Here is a 19,720-nt window from a genome sequence, read left to right as displayed (position 1 = left end):
TACTAGAATCAAGTAAACAAATTCAAGTCTAAATAATGTAAAATCATGTAAAATAAAGAAAATATTATTTTAATAACTATACACAGATTTAAAACAGGAATGGAAATAGTGAAAAAACTTACATATTTAAAGCACTACAAGAGAGAGAAGTATTGAAACGTTTTTGATTCTGAACTTACTTTCTAATCCTCCATCTCCAATTGGACAGTGGGCTAAAGAAATGCTCTCCAGAGATGATGAAGTGGCCAAGCCCTTCAGAATAAAAGCAATGTTTTTAACTGGCTCAAAAGCAAAATTACAAGAAGAGAAAAGTCCAAGTCAGACTTGCTCAGAACACATTGCGTTCCCTACAAGAAACTTTCGGAACCTGGGAGGAAGGTCAAAGCTCACTGTAAAGCTCACCTTAAGCCTTTTTTTTTTAAATATATAACACAGGAGGAGCCTAGCCTACTGGCAATAAGCAGCATCTCCTTTCCTAGAAGCCACTCACAAGCAAACTAGAGGAAGCGTTCTAGTAACACACCTTAGAGACCTGCTTTTATCTTCTTGGTGTCCCACAGCTTTTCTTCTGTCATGCACATTCACTGTAGTTTGAGTCACATACATTAAGTTATATGCCCCCACATACACTGCAGTGATGTTAATAACTTTCTTGTAAGCCTTGATAAATCAGGGCAGAGGAAAGTTACACGAGTTTTGAAAGGCTCAGCAAGACTAGGTTATAACTAGTTGTCTCATACTGTGGATAACACAAAGATGTGTTAAAACATGCACATCCTTATGTGTGACAGCTATGTATAAAAGTAGTTGCTACTTATTTGTATACTAACATATTCTCACCTTTGTTAAAAGCATTAGATCTCTTTCCCTCAGGAGCAAACCGTGCAGTTCCAGATTTTTGACTACATCAGAGATACTGAGACAGCCTTTAACAGCTTTGCATAGTTGGCCAGTCAAGTCTTTTGATCGAATTGCTGGAATTCTCCTTCTGAAGTAAGTTTTATATCTTTCACCACCTAGTAAACAACAAAAATTACACAGCAGTAGCATCCAGTTCCTATAGACTTAAAAGGAATCATAATCACACTACACTTCCTTGCTGCTCTTCTTAAATAGAAGTAATTCCTTAGAGTACAAGTCTTAGCCCATGCATTCAATCACACAAGTTTTGCGCAATGTATTTTAACACACATACATCAACACGTTTATCCTCGACAGCCATCAGCACAAACCTGATTCTCCAAGACCTTGTTGATGAAAACTTCTTATTCCAATAGAAGTCAGAGTCTTATCATGCCTAATAGCATTCAGAAGTGGTGCCCAGTCTGCAGCTTTGATGCGATCTACAATTAGATCAAGAGTACCCTGAGTCAGGTTAGCTTTCACAGCTTTCAGAGGCACGGAGCCTTGAAGAGCACAAAGATGTTCATAATGTGAGTAGAAATCCAGCATGCATTGTCTTCTTATTTTCACTGAGTCAATCATTTCTTCTATCTGATAAATGTTTCTGTAAAAGAAGAAAAAAAGATTTCAATTTTTTCCAATGTAAAATTGATTTAGCAACACAGTCTCAATTCAACATGCATGCCCAAAACAAGAGTACATTCACCCACGCTGCATATACATGACTTCACTGTGGCAGCTGAAACAATGATGTCTTACAGTGCTAACTACCTGTGTAAACACTGCTGAATACAGGAAAAAATTACATTTTACTCTTCCAAATAAACGGGTATCTGCAAAACATAAAAGGTTTTACTGCTGTAAAGTTCTCGTTTTCCTTTTAACAGTTTTGTAGTGTAAGGGTCTGCAGATTCCTGAAAGCCTTGGAAACCCCAACTCAAAATCAACGGATATGGAAGACTATATTCCAAGCAGAGCTACTTGTGACTTGCTCGTTTATTTTAGCTGTCTGATTAACTAGCATTATGTAAACACATTGTGGTCACAGAAACCGAAATGAGTAAGTTATAATCCAATACTTCAGCTTCAGAAAGTGACCATCCGTTATAAACCCCCTGACTTTAGGTGATACACAACATACTAGCCTTTCATTTCCAGAGATTGGCCAATATTCCTTCTCATGGTTCATTTCATTCCAACACAAACATCAGACCTGTACCTGAAATAAAGAAAGCAGATCCTGGCCCTAGCATGCAATGACCATAGAAAAGAAGAGGGGAAAGCTTATCAGAACCACATGAACTTGCAACTGAGACACAACTATGTAAACCAGGACTCATCTGCACCGAAGTTAGCAGATTTGACAACACTTTAGAACGCCTTGACTGTCCTTGAGAAAGCATGCAGGGAAAAATAACATACTCTTTCAATACAAAACAAGAAGACATTAAATAATATTAGCTGGTGGCAGATTAAAGTGATGTGTTTTATTTTTTATTTTTTTAAACAGAGAGAAAAAAAGAAGCACTGCACACAGCAAAACTGAGAAGTCCCCTTCTACACGGGATTTTATTATTATTATTATTATATTTTTTTTAGAAACCCAAAAGTTTCTAGGGATTCAAAAAAACAGTCATAAAAATCACAGGGGAAAAAAATTCCACACAGGACCACTGACCACTGAAACAACTGTGCCCGGCAGCCTGAACTGCAACATAAGCAGCCGCTTACTGTCTCCTTGCGCATTTTCTCAAGCATCTGCTGCTCTGCAGGGTTGCAACACAGTTGGCCTGCTGGACGACTGTGTTAAGTACAGACAACATCCACCAAACGCACACAGATGAACAGCTCTGGTCACGGTTGGGATCGCACAGCACTTTATTTTTCACCCACGCCGTACCGCCGTCAACCAAGGGAACTAGAGAAGCGTTCTGCTTCCCTAACAAAGCACGCATGGGCTGCGGACTGCGCTACTCGCCGTCAGCCGCGGGGCTGAGAGACAAGGGGCCGGCTGCCGGGGGAAGGGCGACGGCAGCTCCCTGGTGGCCCTTACGGTCACCCCTCCCGGTCCCGCCCCGCTGCCACCTGACGGGACCAAGCCGGGCCTCGTCGATCCCCCACCCCCCTCCCACCGCCCGGCAGACAGCCCTGCTTCTTTCCCCGCCGCCGCGACACAACCCGGGGGGCCCGTCAGCCGCGGCCGAAGTCCGCCGCCGGCCTCGGTGCTAACCTCGCACCTCCTCCCGAGCCCACCGCCAGCCGTTACAGCCGTTACAGCCGCCGCTCACGCGCGCGGAACGGTTGCCCCGGCAGCCCAACCGTCGCCCGCCGGCCGTCCCGCCCGCCGCCACGCGGCGCAGCAAGCCCGCACCCCATTGGCTGCTCCCCCCTCCCGCGGGAAGCGGCCCCCCGCCAACTCCCCCCTTCCCTCTCTCACGCGTTCAAAATGGCCGCGCCCGGCGGCCGCCCCGCCCCGCCCCAACGGCCGGCCACGCCGCTAGGGGGCGGCGGGGGGCCCTCAGGTGGCGTCGTCGCTGCTGTTAGGGGGGAACGGGCGGCGTGCTTCTGTCACGGGAATGAGGGGAGTTAGAGCAGGGGGGAAGCTGGGCGGGAGGAATGCGGCAGGCATTTTGGACGAAAATTTTACATCTCGACCGAAAACAGTTTTCTAAAGGGACTTTAGATGGAGGGTTAGAAGAAAACAAGCGTTGTTTTTCAGTGTGTCTTTATACATACACACTGTGTAGCTGTACTACCTGTAAATCACGTTAGGTACATAATAAACTGAATAAATACCGAAGCGTTTTAATTTACAACAGTAGCTGCAGTGAGCTGGTCTGAGCAGTCTGAGAGAGAGCAGATGAATTGCACTTCCCAGCTACATTTCTCATTAGCTTCCTAGCTTAATTTAGGAAGATCTGACTTCAATTGAGACTGGAGGAATCTTGCTACCATTCAGTGGAGGGCGTTTTAAAGTGCACCATTTAACCCCAAGTGGCTCAAATTTAATCCATGAAATTGCAGGTCCTAGAATTTGCAGGTCATTCGTGGAAAGTGACACCAACTGCTTAAGAAAATGATTGCTGTAAATGTGTGTCAGACCACCCTAATACTGAACAATAATAACACTAAACGCAGTTGTTATATAACCAGAGCAGCCCAAGTACTGTAATCAAGTGTGCCAGAACAAGTATTATTTCAGAAACTCTTAGGTCACCATCTGCACAAGTTGTTTCAGCATGTCATTTTGTGAATTGAGCATAAAAGGCAAGCAGTATGCAGGGCCATAATCATACAAATGGTAACAGCAGATTTCAGTTCTTGACCGTAACACAAAATATTCCTGGTGCTTGTCATACCTCTTGGTGTCATGGACAAAACTCAAGGAAAATTAAACATAAAACTTCTCAAGAAATTTTACTTTAAAAGATTTTCTGTTTATGCTATTTTGTTTAATCCTTTTTTTTTTTTTTTTATCAGTTAGGGAGGTATATCTTCACTGCTAGTCCACACAGATTTGAATTTTTTACTTTGATTAATATGTTGTTAATCACTTTTTTTTTTTTAATTCATTCATCTTACTTTTCTGGGCAGTCTTCACTCCGTTTGGGGTTTGCTTTTGTGCAGGGTGACAGCTACAAATCATCTTACCCTATAATATCAAAGGGTTGAGGTGTTAGCTCATCATCTAAAATCATTCATGGGTAGGTGGGTAGGATATTTAGGAATTTCCCCATTTTCTTTGGGAAAGTAATCTAAAGTACTTGATATGATATTTCAATACTAACATTGAATTCTATGCATTTTAGCATTTTAAGCCATGAAAAATAGAAAGGGATCTCTGAAGATTCCAGGAGGGATTTTTTTTTTTATTTTTTTTCTGGTGTCTATAGATATTTCCTACTGGAGCCTTACATTTTGTGGTCAATTTCAATGTCAATTATGCTATCAACTGTAAAGTTCAAGAAAAAAAATCAATCACAGCAGCACTGTCACTCCCTTGTAAGTGAAACAAGAAGCTTTTCTGTATGCACTTGGTATGCATGCAATCTCATTTTGTGCACCAGGAATAAGTATCAAAAAAAGCAAGATGAAGAGTGATTAAATTGTTAATATAGCTCCTGTTATTTTCTGTCATATCAAAACTGTTATCCAAATGTTTTATTGGATATAGTCTTGAAAGAGTTGCACTGGAACTCTAAACTGCAGGCTGCTTAGATCACAATTAAGTTATAATTCAAATGGAATTTGTCTTGCCAGTAAATAAAACATTTCCAAAGTTGAAATACAAAATACTGCAGAGAATCTGTTGCATGTTGCTTCTTACCAAACTTTGTTTCCTTTACAAAGTAATGGTGAGTGTCCGTTTCCATTTTTGACAGCATTTGTATCATTGATTTTGTTTTTCACTCTACTTATTCTTATAAAGCTTAAGAGTTTTTTACTTCTTTTTTTTTTTTTTAATCAAATTTTGGTAAACATGATACAAATCTCTCAAAAGGGCTGGGTGTTGAGGAAGCGTCAAGAATGTTCTGTGTTTGTGAATCATTGCGGAGACTCTAAATATGGGCTTTATGCACTGGACAGCTGTAATATGTGTAATGATGAATCTACAGTTGGCTGTCTCAATTCCAAATTCCAGTCTTTCATCCCATTTCAGGGGGTCAGCCTGGAGAAGAGGAGGCTTAGGGGCGACCTTATCGCACTCTACAGGTACCTTAAAGGAGGCTGTAGTGAGGTGGGGGTTGGTCTATTCTCCCACGTGCCTGGTGACAGGATGAGAGGGAATGGGCTAAAGTTGTGCCAGGGGAGGGTTAGGTTGGATATTAGGAAGAACTTCTTTACTGAAAGGGTTGTTAGGCATTGGAATGGGCTGCCCAGGGAAGTGGTTGAGTCACCATCCCTGGAGGTCTTTAAAAGACGTTTAGATGTAGAGCTTAGCGATGTGGTTTAGTGGAGGACTTGTTAGTGTTAGGTCAGAGGTTGGACTAGGTGATCTTGGCGGTCTCTTCCAACCTAAATGATTCTGTGATTCTGGGTTTTCATAGCCTCCAATGTGAAGTGATCCTTGTCTACTGCCACTGTATGCTTTGAAAATAGCATGAAGGTTTGGATTGTTGGTAAGTTAATAATAGATTTAATTATATATTGCCATTCAAAAACTATTCTAGATGTCCGGGAAAAAAAACGCATGGACAAGCTTTGACCAGTTCAGCCTGAACCACAGTATTATGCGACCTGGGCATGCACTACATTCTTTCTGGTTTTGCAAATGGAAACAAAGACATGTTATCTTCCAGTGAAAAGTATTCAAAAGTATTCAAAAATAAAGTATTCAAAAGTATTCCACAGTCTTTTGTGTTCACAGACTTCCAGCTATTTGCTAGTCTCATATATTCAATCTAGAAAGAACAAATAGAAGACAGAAAATAAATGTCTTAGAGCATCTAAGTTTGACGTAGTTGAGAATACTTGTTCACGGTACTTGAAAAGGGGCTGAATTTTTGCAGTGATTAATGAGATACTAATATAATGATATTTTTAAATAGTTTTACTGTATTTCTTGAATTTATTAATTGCTGCAAATAGGAGCCCAACTCAGTCAGAAATGACAAATCCTTTTTTTTCCTGCTTTTTTGTAACTACCTGTGCAGTTGAAGTAGTATTTTATTTTCAGTGTGTAATACATATGCCATGTTTGTAAAAACATGTATTTTATTGTACTTAGGCCTCGGAGTAAGCCATTTGGCTGTATTTCCTTTATTCATTGCCAGAAGAGCACATCCGACAGTATTCTGACAACATTGTGAAAGCTATTTAGTTAATTTTGTCTCACGAAAGCATTAAAAAATGAGAGTTGGAGTTTTTACTGTAGTGTTTTGTGTTTTTTCTTTGGCTAGATTTCCCATTTTTGTGTGAAAAGTCCTGCATTTTGTAATTGTGATTATAACCCTTGCTTGCTTTTCTAGTCAGAGACATTTCCTATTACTGTTTTAGGTCTCCAGAAATATGAATTGATTCGGTGAGATACCAGATGTCTCAGCTCTAGATAACAGTTCCAAAACAGACCTAATTCTGTCACTGTGGCAAATGATGAATTCTTCATCAGCCATAATTTTGCTGAATTTGTTAATTCTTGTCTGTTTTCTTTCTGTATCTTTCTAAGCCATATGCTCTTTGTTCTGCTTTGTTTTGTTTTTAATGTATACCAATTCTATTTTTCAATCTGATTTTACACTATAAGCATTTGTCAGCTTCACACCAAATCCAGTGTTATTTTTTGAAGGGGGTGACAGGGAGGAAAAAAAGTAGTTCTACAGTTAACCCTATCAATGAGTGAGCAGCAGCTATTTTCTCCTGGCTTTACGAAGACGTCTGGAAGGTATACAACCTAATTGATGATTATCTACATTATCCCTTATTATAAAGTGTGCCTCAAAGGAACAATTTAACATTTATTTTCAACTTTTGTATCTTGCCTTCTTAAGTCTGCTTTGAAAACTAAACAGCTAGCAGTTTTCCCATATTCTACAGAAGACCAGCTGTCACTGAATTCTAAGTGGCAAAATGACAAAAGCAAAATTTCCCAAACTACTTGAAAAAGTTTGAAGAGCTGCTGCTAGGGCAGTTCTTTATAGCTGTCATCCAGAAGCATGACAGGAACTCTGTTGCTAGGTGGCAATGTTCCTCAAGTCAAGATGTATTCGTAGAGCCTGTAAATCTTTTGCTTAAGGCAAGGAGGAAATAATGATTTCATTGTGCCATCACTAGAAAGCTTTATCATGTTTTTCTTGGAACTTCATGATTGCGTAATGACAAGTGCACTGTATTATTTGTTATTTGCATTATACCATAACAAGGCATGGCACTTCAACACACACAAAATATTTGAAACCACAAAATCTCAACATCTATCTTGGGGCAATCCAAAAGCATGTCAAGTTATAAAAATTGTGTCACCGTTTGGGAATCTTCACATTAAGGCACACTGAGAGATCCAAAGAGGTTTGAAACTTGGTGTAAATCAAGCTCACCTAATAATAAGTAAATGCACGAAAGGTCTTGAAACATGGAGTTGACACTGGAGGCTGAAGCAGTGGTGAGGAGATAACACTTAGGACAGCCTGAAGGGAAAGCAGAAAAGAAGAGCTGAGCAAGAGGGAAGTATGAAATACAGACTGAGGAGAAAAAAATGATGAGACCTCAAGGGTGAATATTCTTTGTTTTAGAAATCTTGACATGGATATAGGTCAAATAAATTCAGTTCTTTTCTCCCTGCAATAACAGCCTGTCTTATATTCCATGGATTTGCTTTCATTGTAATAGACTGGGAGGTCTGAGTCCAAGTAGAGAAGACTGAATGCAAAGCAGAAGTTGTTTGGTAGAAATAGGGTATTTTTCCTTTTATCTACCACTGGCTTCCTTTTTGTTACAAAAAAAAGCTAGGTTTCAATAGCGTGCAGTACAATTTTGTTGTTTCTTTCTGTCTCCCTGTGAGATGCATACAGAAAACCTTTTTCCTCTTTTATAGTCTCCCATCAATTTTTTTTTTTGGACTTTATGTTTCTCAGAATTGCTGTTGAACAAAATCAACCATCTGAGGGTAATACTCTTAGAAAGCAAATAATTACTCTCCAAGATCAATTCTGAAAGTCATATATACATGAAGCACAATGGAAAATCACCCAGAAAATTAAATGCTTCAGAGACAGAAGATGACTAAATAATGACAGCAGAGGATATAGAAAGAAAATACAAAGAAAAACAACCACATCATTTACACTGTTTGTACATATATAATATATAATGTATAGTATATATTATATACTATGTATACACATGTATATCTTTTATATATATAAGAATATAGATATGAAAAATACTTTCTTCTGTTGACATGCATAGTTAAGTAAGTCAAATTAACGATATAATGAATGTTTAAGAAAATAACACACTTTTAGCTAACAGCTCTTGTCCTTAAATTTTCTCCTAGCTTGGGAACCATTTCCTAGGCTTCATCATATAGAGTTAGTCATGGTGTTTTGATTCACTACACAGACCTGCACAGCCTGAACTGCCAGAGTAAGTTACAGTAACAGTATTATTACTATTCTAATTTTGAAATACATAGTAATTTTGAGTATATAAATGCTGAAGGAAGGTGAGAAATAGGTTTGATTTTTATTTTTTAGGGTAGGTTTCAGATATGCTTTCTATCTGCTAGTGAAATGTGTGGACTACAACAGACAGAGTTAAATGATTGAAAGGACAAATACGTCTATCTTTGTTCCAGCTTTGTAGTATTAATGCTTACGGTGATATGGCAGGGGAATCCCAATGCTTGAGGAACACAGAATTTTCCATACAGTACATCTCACAAGGGGCATAGACAAGAACTAAGACACACAGATACCATACAAACCAGTGCTACCATACTTGGCACTCCTGCTGGACAGCTATGCATTGTAGCCTGAAGAAGATCAGGCAGAGGCAGCTGGCAGCACTGGATGAAGCAGGTTATCATTCTTACACAGCTTTCATTACGAGAGCTGTATTTAACTGTACATGGAGCAAGAGATAAATTCCATTGGATTAAGTCATTGAAATTGGATTAATTCATCAAATATTTAGCACATAATTACAATAATAAATGTATTTCTTCTGTTCAGCTTTCCATCATTACTAGTTTAATCACTTCTGACATTTTACTCAATATATAATGACTTCTTATCTTCTGTTAATAGCAAGCCCCCCTGTGACATTAAATGAAACTTTCTCAGTCTCAGAATTTTTGCATACTTACATAGTTCTTCTAGTCTCTTTGGATTCTGAGAGATTTTCTATCAGGGTAACCCAGAGATCATGTTATATTTCTAGATATTTATATTTCTACGTACAAGTTCCTTTCAAAAAGAGAGAATGAAAAGATCAGTTATTGTATGGGGAACTGGATAAATGTATTTTTTTCTGACCTGAAGTAAAATTCATTAAAATATGGAAGGCTGATACATTTATTTTTACAACATTTTCCCACAAAGAAAGTCTTTTTATTAAAAGTTCACACTGAAAAACATAGACATTTATAAATTCTTTAGAAAATATTACCTAGTCTTCTGAAACTTCATGAAAACAGTGAGAAACATATTCTTTATTATTTTGTATTGAGTTATTACCCACATATTTCTGTAGATAATTCATAATGTCCCAAGAAATAACTAATGTTTCATTTTAGTAATTTTTTGGAGTTTTCTAGGTACATTCAAAATAACCATCAATATTTGAATGTAATTCAAGTTCAGAGAGTTGTGTATATAGGTAAGTATCTTCGGGGGACACAGCCCACTTTCAAATCTGGGTTATGGTTGATTTTGTCAACAGTATTTCATCACATATTTCCATTACTAAAAGTTACATTGTTTTGCTAGGCTATTTATGTTTTTTTTTGTTTTGTTTTGTTTTGTTTTGGTGGTGGTGGTTTGTTTGTTTGTTTCTTTGTTTGTTTCATTTTTAACATTTTCTTTGCAAAGCTTTTTTGAAATAGTTCTGCTGAACTGGAAGTCATTTCATGAAAACTTTTCCTTGTCCAGTCAAATTCAGTGATAGGGAAAGATCATGTCTTCTGTGTCTAAATCAAAATCTGCTCTTCCTCAAACGCATTAAAATTGTCCTAAGCTAGAATTTTCTTATAAACTATACTTTTAGGGGAAGCTCTTCAGTTTCCACAATAAAGTAAATTCTCAGGGTAAATTATTCTTATACATTAAAGATAAATATTTGTGCTGATTTCATTAATGTATAATTAAGATGTTCTGTAACATAAAAATAATTTATTTTTTATTTCATAACAGTATAGCATTTAAGTCAGTGCTATTTATCATTAATGTTCTTTTCTAAAACACCTTTTGTACTAGTCTTCTGTTAGAATTGCTTTGCTAGTTCATTATACATGTGAAAGTCTCCCAAAATAAGAAAGCCCTAGGCACCAAAACCACTGAAATTCACTCAACTTTGTAAACATCTATACAAGGCACTGAATCAGACACTGAGTTTTCTAAAATGCAAATAAAAGCTCTTAGCTTCCTGAAAGTTACAAAAATACAAAAGGAGGAAGAAAGAAAGCCTGAAAAATTAGTAATGCTAAAACCCCCCCAAAACAACATATAACCTTGTTTTACATAGCCAATTTTATTTCTCAGTATAAAAACAGTTTCACTTTTACATCTAAGATGTACAAACTATACGAGAATGAACTTGCATTCTCTTAACCTAAACTTAAGAAATTAAAGACTATGCTGTAATGACAAGGATAGTATCACTTCTAGATACATTACTCAGATAATGTTTATCAAGTCTGCAAAGTGTAAGCCCCTTTTCATTTTATTGGAGAAGCATGCCATGGGAAGAATGATTTTTAGCACCTGTCTTTGAGAAAAGTAGACTTTAAGAATGATTGTACTGCGTAACGAAGTTTTTTGAGGAAGGCAAGTGATGAATTTAAAGATCATAACAATAACAGAGATATTAGCAAATGTTCTTTTCTTAATGACATTTGGCATTTGTATAAATTCAGTTGAAGACTTCGCTATCTGAATTCTTTGGTTGCCTTTACTAATAATACAGTGTTTTTAAAATACGATTAATTTTAATTAATCATAATGTAAGAAGCTCATAGAAATACATTTTTATAGCAGAATGTGGAGTTTCCTTCTCTTTAAAAGTGCTTACAGAACAGGGCAAAAGTTGTTGCAGATGTAAAGGTTTAGGCTTTGCATCAAGGACTAGAATCTCATTCACACAAATAGAAGAACTGTGATAACCCCTACATTTCAATATACCTGAGACAAATTTAAAAGTCAGCAACATTAATGCTGTAAATACCTTTTTTTGTTTGTTTGTTTGTTTGTTTTGTCCAACAAATCACAGCAAGGCTACGTAGTTTAGAACTAGGTTCACTTTTTCTCTAAATTAAGCTCCGTTTTCAGAACCAGATAAGGATGGATAAAAATGGAAGTTAAAAAAAAAAAAAAAAAAGAACAATGAAGCATGTATAAAGCAAAACCTAACTGCATTTCAGACAGCCTAACTGAACTTCTAAAATCTTAATCTGAGTTTTCAGAACAGTCAGAGATCAAATATTTTATTGCTCATAAAACGCTTTTCTTTTTTTCTTTTTTTTTTCTTTTTTTTCAGAAATTGATAAGAATCAATTCAAATACTCACCCCTCAAACTGAGAATATAAGAAATGTTCATGTGGTTCAGACCAGTGGTCCATCTAAGACTCAATATTTAGTTTCCAACTAAAGGAAATATTGTATAGGCAAATAGCCCAACTCTTTTCTGTGGTCCACTTCCATTGTACTCCCCCAACATGTATGGAGAGAACACACCTTCCCTTTTGCTGTCCATTATTGACCTGTCGCCCAGTATGTTGTCTAAGCCACTGTTGAAGCTGTTCATGTTATCTGCCTCTGCAGGCTTCTGGGCAACAAGTTCTACAAGTCCAATACCTTCAGTTTAAGATTTTTTTTTTCCCAACAAAATCTCCAGCTTCTTTCATCACATGCTCCTTAGTTCTGCAAATGTGATATTTAGTCCATAACATTTCTGCATAAACTTGGGCAACCACCTTCATGATTTTCTAAATCTCAGTCACATCCTCAAGCTTATCTCTCAACTGGAGTCCTTGTCTTTGTAATTTGTTCTTGCAATTGAGTTGTTTCACTTCATGACCACCTCATGATAGCCTGTTCCACCTCATGATAGTTGTCCTTCTCTGAACTTTATCTAACACCACTATATGCTTCTTGAGATGCAGAAAATAGAACTGGACGTGGTACTTACTACCCACAGACTTATCAAGGTTTAGACCACAAGGAGAAGCCTCTGACCTGTTTTCAGTACCCTTTTGGAGATCACCAATATGCTTTTGTTGTATTTTCAGCTGCTAATGCACACTGGGATGATGATTGAAGAGGGATATCAGCAATAGAATAGAATAGTTCAGTTGGATGGGACATTCAGAGATCATCTAGTCCTACTACCTGAAAACTTCAGGGCTAAACAAAACTTCAGGCATATTATTGAGGGCGTTATCCAAATGCTGGCTCATATTGAGCCCACTGTCACCAGCACGCCAGATCCCTTTCTGCTGAGCTGTTCTCCAGCCACTTGGTCTCCCAGTCTGTACTTGTGATGGGCATCACTCCATCCAAGGTGCACCTCCCAGCACATTGTTGAACTTCATGCTGTTGCTCATCGCCCAGTGCTCTAATCTACTTAGACCTCTCTGCAAGGCCTCTTGCTCCTTCAGGGAGTCAACAGCACCTCACAGTTCAGAATCATCAGCAAACTGGCTGAGGATGTACTTCACTCCTCCATCCAGATCATTGATAAAAAAGTTGAACAGGACTGGCCCTGGAATTGAGCCTTGGGGAATGCCACTAGCAACCAGCTGCCAGCCAGATGTAGCTCCATTCACTACAAGCCTTTGAGCTCTACCATTGAGCCAGTTCATCACCCAGCATAGCGTGAACCTGTTTATCTCACAGTTGGACACTTTGTCCAGTAGAATGCCATGAGGGACAGTGTCAAAGGCCTTACCGAAATCCAAAAAGATTACATCTGCAGCCTTCCCTTCACCCACCAAGCAGGTGACCTTATCATAGCAGGAGATCTGATTACTAAGGAAAGAGTTAGCCTTGCTGAACCCATGGTGACTAGGCCTGATGTTAGATTTGTTCTTTAACTTTTCAGTATCTCCCAAAATAATCTTCTCCATAACTTTTCCAGAGACTGAGGTTAGAATAACAGGTCTGTAATTTACTGGGTCTTCTCCTATGCCTTTTTTGTACATGGTTGTAACATTGACTAGTTCGCAGTCAGCAGGGGCCTCCCCAGACTCCCATGACCTTTGGTAAATTGTTGAGAAGGGTCCGGCTGTAATATCCACTAATTCCTTCAGCACTCTGGCATGAATCCTGTCTGATCCGATGGACCTATGAACAATGAAGCTGTTCCCTTACCATTCTGGTGACCACAGATGGAAAATCACGGCTCCCCCAGTCATAGTCTTCAAACTCTGAGGACCGGGCAGCCCAAGATTTGTCATTACTATTAAATACTGAGGCAAAAAGGCATTAAATGACTTTGCCTTTTTATCATCCTTACTTCTTAGGTGACCACTTGCATCAACTACCACTCCAGTGTTTTCCTTTGACCTCTTCTTGCTGTTGCTGATGACTTCCAGAACTCCCTCTTGAGTTGCAAATTCTGAGTTAAGTTTTGTGTTTAGTATATCTCTCATTCTGAGTAGAATCATGTTTTCAATTCTGGACTTCCCTGTGCTTCCTCAATCAAGAAGAATAAAAACCTATGAGTACCAATTTTAAAGTAGAGCATAGAATAGAAAATAACTCTGCTGTGGTATCTTCATCCTTGGCCTACACTCTATGGAAAGCCATTTGTGTGAATTCAGCAGTACAGGATTTGCAGAAAGCCAAAAGATAAAATGACAGCAGAAATGCTTTTTAATAAAATATCGAAGCAGTTTTCTTTATGTAAAGATTCCTTTTCCTGTCCTTACTTCTCCTCCAGAGAAGATTTACCTTCTCTTAACTTACAACAAATCTTTGATGTTACACTGGATGTTGCGTCAGAGGTCACACAGCACCTACTTAGAACATCCATCTAATATGCTTAACTATTTAAAAAAGGCTGAAACAATACAGTTTTGGATTCACCTGGCTAGATGAAGCAGTTGGGATGAGTAGAAAAATAAGTAAGAATTTTAATATTATTGCTTAAGAACCTTGGAGGAGTGAAGTTCTTTAGAGACAAAAGCTGGTGTTACTAGTACTTTAAATATATTTGATAAAATCCAAATTTAAGAAACTGAACAAGAAAGTGATAAGGAGCCATCATCTGTTACCGTAAGAAAACTCAAATGACTCACTGAAGATTCTGCAATACTACTTGACCTTCCTCAAGGTTGTACTCATATAGAAAATCGGAAAACTGGGACTTTAGCAATAAGCTGCAGTGTATGTATGGTTGATGGAATTTAGAAAACACCAAGAGAAACATCCTGTTTGCTCAAAGAAGTAGTAGTTTTCAGAACTGTAGGCAAGGACAAACACATTTTCACAACAGTGACATACAAAGACAGAGTAACATTTGCCTGGCTCAAAAAAGTAGTCTGGCAGCCAGCCAGCCATTCTCAGGCTTATTGTTCAAAAAATGTTAAAGGACAAAATCCAGCATCACAGTCGGTGCATGTAGAAGTAGGAGTGGGGTGGAATGAAGGAGTGGGAGTATAGAAATATGAGTACAGAAGGAGTAGAGAGAAGAAAAGTGTATAAGTAACAGCATAGAATATTCTGTCCTAGTTCTGACATGTGTACGATGGTACCCAAGTATTCCCTACAGAAATATTTTTGATCAACAAGTAATTTTTTTCTCTGAATTTCACTGCCAATAATATCTCAATCTGAAAGTAGATTGTTCTTTTGTTACAGATGTCTCCACTCTTTTCGTGAACATCATTTCATGCCCTTTTCCCCTTCTCGCAGCATCAATGCCCTATTTGGATTTTCTTTAGAGAAGTCGTAAAATAAATCATTGTACTGGCAGAGAAAAAAAACTATCAAGAATGGTGTTTCTCTGTATTCTCCAAAATGCATTAACTACTAAAATTGAATTTACCATATGAAAACGTACACTTCAATGTATTTTATGTTACATTATTAACAGATAGCTGTGTGTATATTATTGAGCACCAACTGGGTAGTCTGTAAATTCAGATCCCTACCCACAAGGAATACTGTAGATACAAACTATGCAGACACTGTTTCTGATGCAGTTTGAAAGGTATAAAAACATAGTGACGCAGAAATTTTTAGCCTTTATTTTAATTATTTAGTCACTGTAAATAGCGCATGCTCATTTTATATTATCACCTGAAAAGACTATGAAGGATGTAAGTTTCACTGTGGCCATGGCCTAATGCACTATGCTGTATGTAGTGCGTTGACATTGGCTGGCTTACAGATGCCCACCCAGCCAGACTCTCATTCCTCCTCCTGAACAGGACAGGGGGAGAAAAAAATAAGATGGAATAGCTTGTGGGTTGAGATAAAGGCAGAGAGATCGTTTACCAGTTACCATCAAAGGCAAAACAGACTCAACTTAGGGAAGACAAATTTACTGCCAATTAACAATTGAGCAGGTTGGTGAGAAACAAAGAAAAAAACTGCAAGCACTTTACCTTCCACCCTCCTCCTTCCCAGGCTCTACTTCACTCCTTCATTTCCAGCTATTCTACCTTGTCCACCGTGACCTGCCTAGAGGGGATGGGGAACAGGGGCTGTAGTCAGTTCACAACACTTTGTCTCTGCCATGCCTTCCTCTTCTCAGCATGGGGTCTCTTGCATGGGATGCAGCCCTTCCCACCAGCTGCAGTTCTTCGAGAGCAGCAATGGTGTGAGTTGTCTCCACAGGTTTGTGTATCAGGAACAAACCGCTCCAGCGTGGGTCCCGCACAGGCCGCAGTTCCTGCTCCCATGTGGGCTCTCCACAGGCGGCAGCTTCCTTCAGGACACAGCCACCTGCTGTGGTGTGGTGTCCTCCATGGACTGCAGGGCAACAACATGCTTCATCACTGTCTTCTCCACAGGCTGCAGGAGAACTTCTGTGCTGGTGCTGAGAGCACCACTTCCCTCCCCCTCCTGCTTCTCTGACCTTGGTATCTGCAGGGTTGTTTCTCTCACTTTTTTTTTTTTTTCACTCCTCTCTCAAAGCTGCTGTGCAGCATTTTTTACCCTTTCTTAAATATATTTTCATAGAGGCACCGCCGGTGTTACTGATAGGCTTAGCAGTGTTATTGATGTGCTTAGCTGTGTAGGTCTGTTGTGGAGTCACTGCAACCAACGTGAGGCACAGAGGCCAGTTGTGCAGACCACCTCTGCTGCTAAAACATTGACATGGACACCCACTACACTATAAGGTTGTCCCTACATCAAGGAATAAGTGGCACAAGTCATGTAAAATTTATACATAAAACTGTCAGGATAATGTCAGGCATACATCTTTCTAAATTTTGAAAGGCTTTTGGAGTTTCAGAAAACAAATTAAGTAAAAAAAACAAAAAACAACAACAACAAAAAAACACTTTTACTAGCCCAATATAATGCTAGTAATTCTTAATTTTTAAAGATAATTGTTATTATCTCAATAACAAAAAGCAAACCTGCAGGAACAGTGTTCCCAAAGATAATATACAGCAATTGATAATGTAATTTTCTCTGAAAAGAACAGGCTAATTGAGAAAGCTGCTACTGCCTATTGTATTTCTAACCAGGTGAGAATAGCAAAGCAAACTCAGAAATACATGAATAAACAATATATAAAGTAAATAGAAGTAACAGTCTGATTTTATATATAAAATGTTCTTGACAACAAGGTAGGTACAGTTGGCACCACAGTTGTAAGATATTGCACCGCTAATGACTCAGTGAGTACTGTACTCAGAAGAGTACAAGATGAGAATATCTTGAACCAACTATTAAATAGAAACTTAATGTTTTTCAAGCAATGGCTTAATTAAAAAAAAAAAAAAAAAAGTAAAGCTGGGAAACTGCATGTAGAGACAACGTGCCATCCTAAGAAGAGTGGAAAGGAGTAGTAATGCAGAAATGAATCAAGGCACCTAAGAAGCTGTTGCAGTGAGAGCTCTCTTCCCGAACACGTAGCTAAGTTGTAAAGAGAGGCTTGGCCTCTTCACTGTCACAGCAAGAATTCCTCATTAAGACTACCTGTGATGTTCACTGATGTCACAAGATCAAGTGCTCAAACCTAACGTTTCCAAAACTGCTGAGGAAACCCAAGAAAAGGCATGCCTATTTGGAGCCGTATTTGCTGAATTTAATAATAGTGTTCAGTCATATTTCAGTCTTTTAACTTCAGGTTTTCTTTCTCACCTTACATTTTACTAACCAAGTTAATTAAGAGACTAACATTTAATTCTGTGGAAAATCACTGACTTTAACATGTAAGACGGTGCTTACTTATTCAGGCAGGTGATAGTAACTGTTCTTTTTTTCCTGACCTGTGGTAATGAAAGATATTCCTATTTTCCGTCTCAAACTGATTGAAGTTATTAATCATCTTGATACTGCTGTTGTGACTTACTGTAAAAGAAAACTCTCTCTACTACCAAATAACAGTGAAAGTACTACTGAAATCAGCGTGTTCATTGTGTTCACACATTTTACTGAACAGTGAAAAGCTGCAGAATTTCACAGATAATTCTATTGATCCAAATAACTGTCCTTCATTTTAAAAAACACATTAGAAGAAAACAAGAGAAAATAAATTAGAAAGGGATATGACAACTAGCAGTCCAAAATCAAGGTTCTGGATGGGGTCCCAGAGCAGACAGTCAAAGAATCCCAGTATTCCCTATGAGGCCAGTAAACAGCCTGTTTGGGCTGGAACCTCAAAGGAAGTCCCTGGCCATTCACACAGCCAGACAGTGGAACCTGATTCCAGCAGTGGAGACAAAACCAATTTCTTCTAGATTGGATCTTCAAGTAATTATGAATTTACATCGTGAATCCTCAACAGTAACACAAGATTAATCATAGAATGACAGAATGTTTTGTGTTGGAAGGGACCTTAGAGATCACCCAGTTCCAAACCCCCTGCCACGGGCAGGGACACCTCCCACCAGACCAGGTTGCTCAAACCCCATTCAACCTGGCCTTGAACACTTCCAGGGATGGGGCATCCGCAGCTTCTCTGGGCAGCCTGTGTCAGTGCCCCCCCACCCTCTGAGTGAAGAATTTCCTCCTAACATCTAATACTAAATCTCTCTTCATAGTTTAAAACCATTCCCTCTTGTCCTGTCATTATCTGCCTGAGTGAAAAGTTACTCTCCGTCTCTTTTATAAACTGTCTTTAATTACTGAAAGGAAACTGAACTGAAGGACTGAACTGTGATCTAGTGAGGGAAATACACCAAATCTATGCTACTGTCTGTGCTCTTTTATATTCAGAATTACACTAATGATATGAAGGTATTTTCAGATGAAGCTTGGCTGTCTGCTTTTTAAACTACCCATCTGGCATTTTCTGTATGAAGGCTCATGTTTTCACCTTACAGCTATCTTTAAGGTATATCCTCAAGTGACCGGTATTCAGGTATTTGAATCCTCCAATATCCTGACATGAGATGAGCAATACTAGGAAGACAGGACACGCTCTTTTACTTCAGCTTTTGGCCTTGCAGTCTTATGTAGCAAAACACTTGAAAACTGATTTCAATTTCATTCATGTATGCAGCCCTATTGAAGCCAACAGGAATCTACATCTAAGTGCTTTGCAATTTTCATATCATATCTGATACTTCTTAATTATACAAGGAAGAAACATAAAAAATGGCAAAAGATTAAGAAAACCAGCTTCTTGTTCTATCATATGCAGAAAACCACTTTTTTTTGATAGTGATCTCATATTTACATATTAATATTTAAAAACAAATATGTACTGTTATTCATTATTTATTGCTCCTTAAGGAGTAGATACCCAGGATTTCTAAACAGACATATTGATTGGACTTTGCTCTTAGTGGGAGAAGAAAAAATCTCTTTACAGCCTGCGTTAATGTGGATGATCAATTAAAGTGTTTTGTTTTGTTTTGTTTTTTCTTTGCTGTTTTAGTTTGTTGCAGTTTTTTTTGCTTTGTTTTGTTTTGATTTATTTTTGTAGAGAACATGTTTTGAATGTTTCTGAAATATTAAACTATTAATGTTAACACAGGAA

The 19,720-nt window shown here is 38.4% G+C and overlaps 1 protein-coding gene across 5 annotated transcripts in view; it reads right to left on the bottom strand.

Annotated features, from left to right (window-relative positions):
* The window catches only part of CEP78 (centrosomal protein 78), a 57,691-nt gene that overhangs the window by 23,634 nt on the left and 14,337 nt on the right, over nt 1-19,720 (bottom strand). The window contains exons 1-5 of one of the 5 annotated variants that reach the window (XM_050716623.1): nt 3,341-3,370; nt 2,049-2,122; nt 1,233-1,507; nt 841-1,016; nt 180-252 (exon numbers count right to left, since the gene is read on the bottom strand). In XM_050716623.1, coding sequence (XP_050572580.1) covers nt 180-252; nt 841-1,016; nt 1,233-1,507; nt 2,049-2,092 — 568 coding nt within the window. In that variant the 5' untranslated portion in view covers nt 2,093-2,122; nt 3,341-3,370. The other 4 variants (XM_035558534.1, XM_035558536.2, XM_035558538.2 and 1 more) reach the window with 4 other exon arrangements.

Source organism: Cygnus atratus, chromosome Z, assembly GCF_013377495.2.
Source record: "Cygnus atratus isolate AKBS03 ecotype Queensland, Australia chromosome Z, CAtr_DNAZoo_HiC_assembly, whole genome shotgun sequence".
Taxonomy (NCBI): Eukaryota; Metazoa; Chordata; class Aves; order Anseriformes; family Anatidae; genus Cygnus; species Cygnus atratus.
Note: the sequence above shows the minus strand (reverse complement) of the source record. Positions and strands in the feature narration are given on the sequence as shown.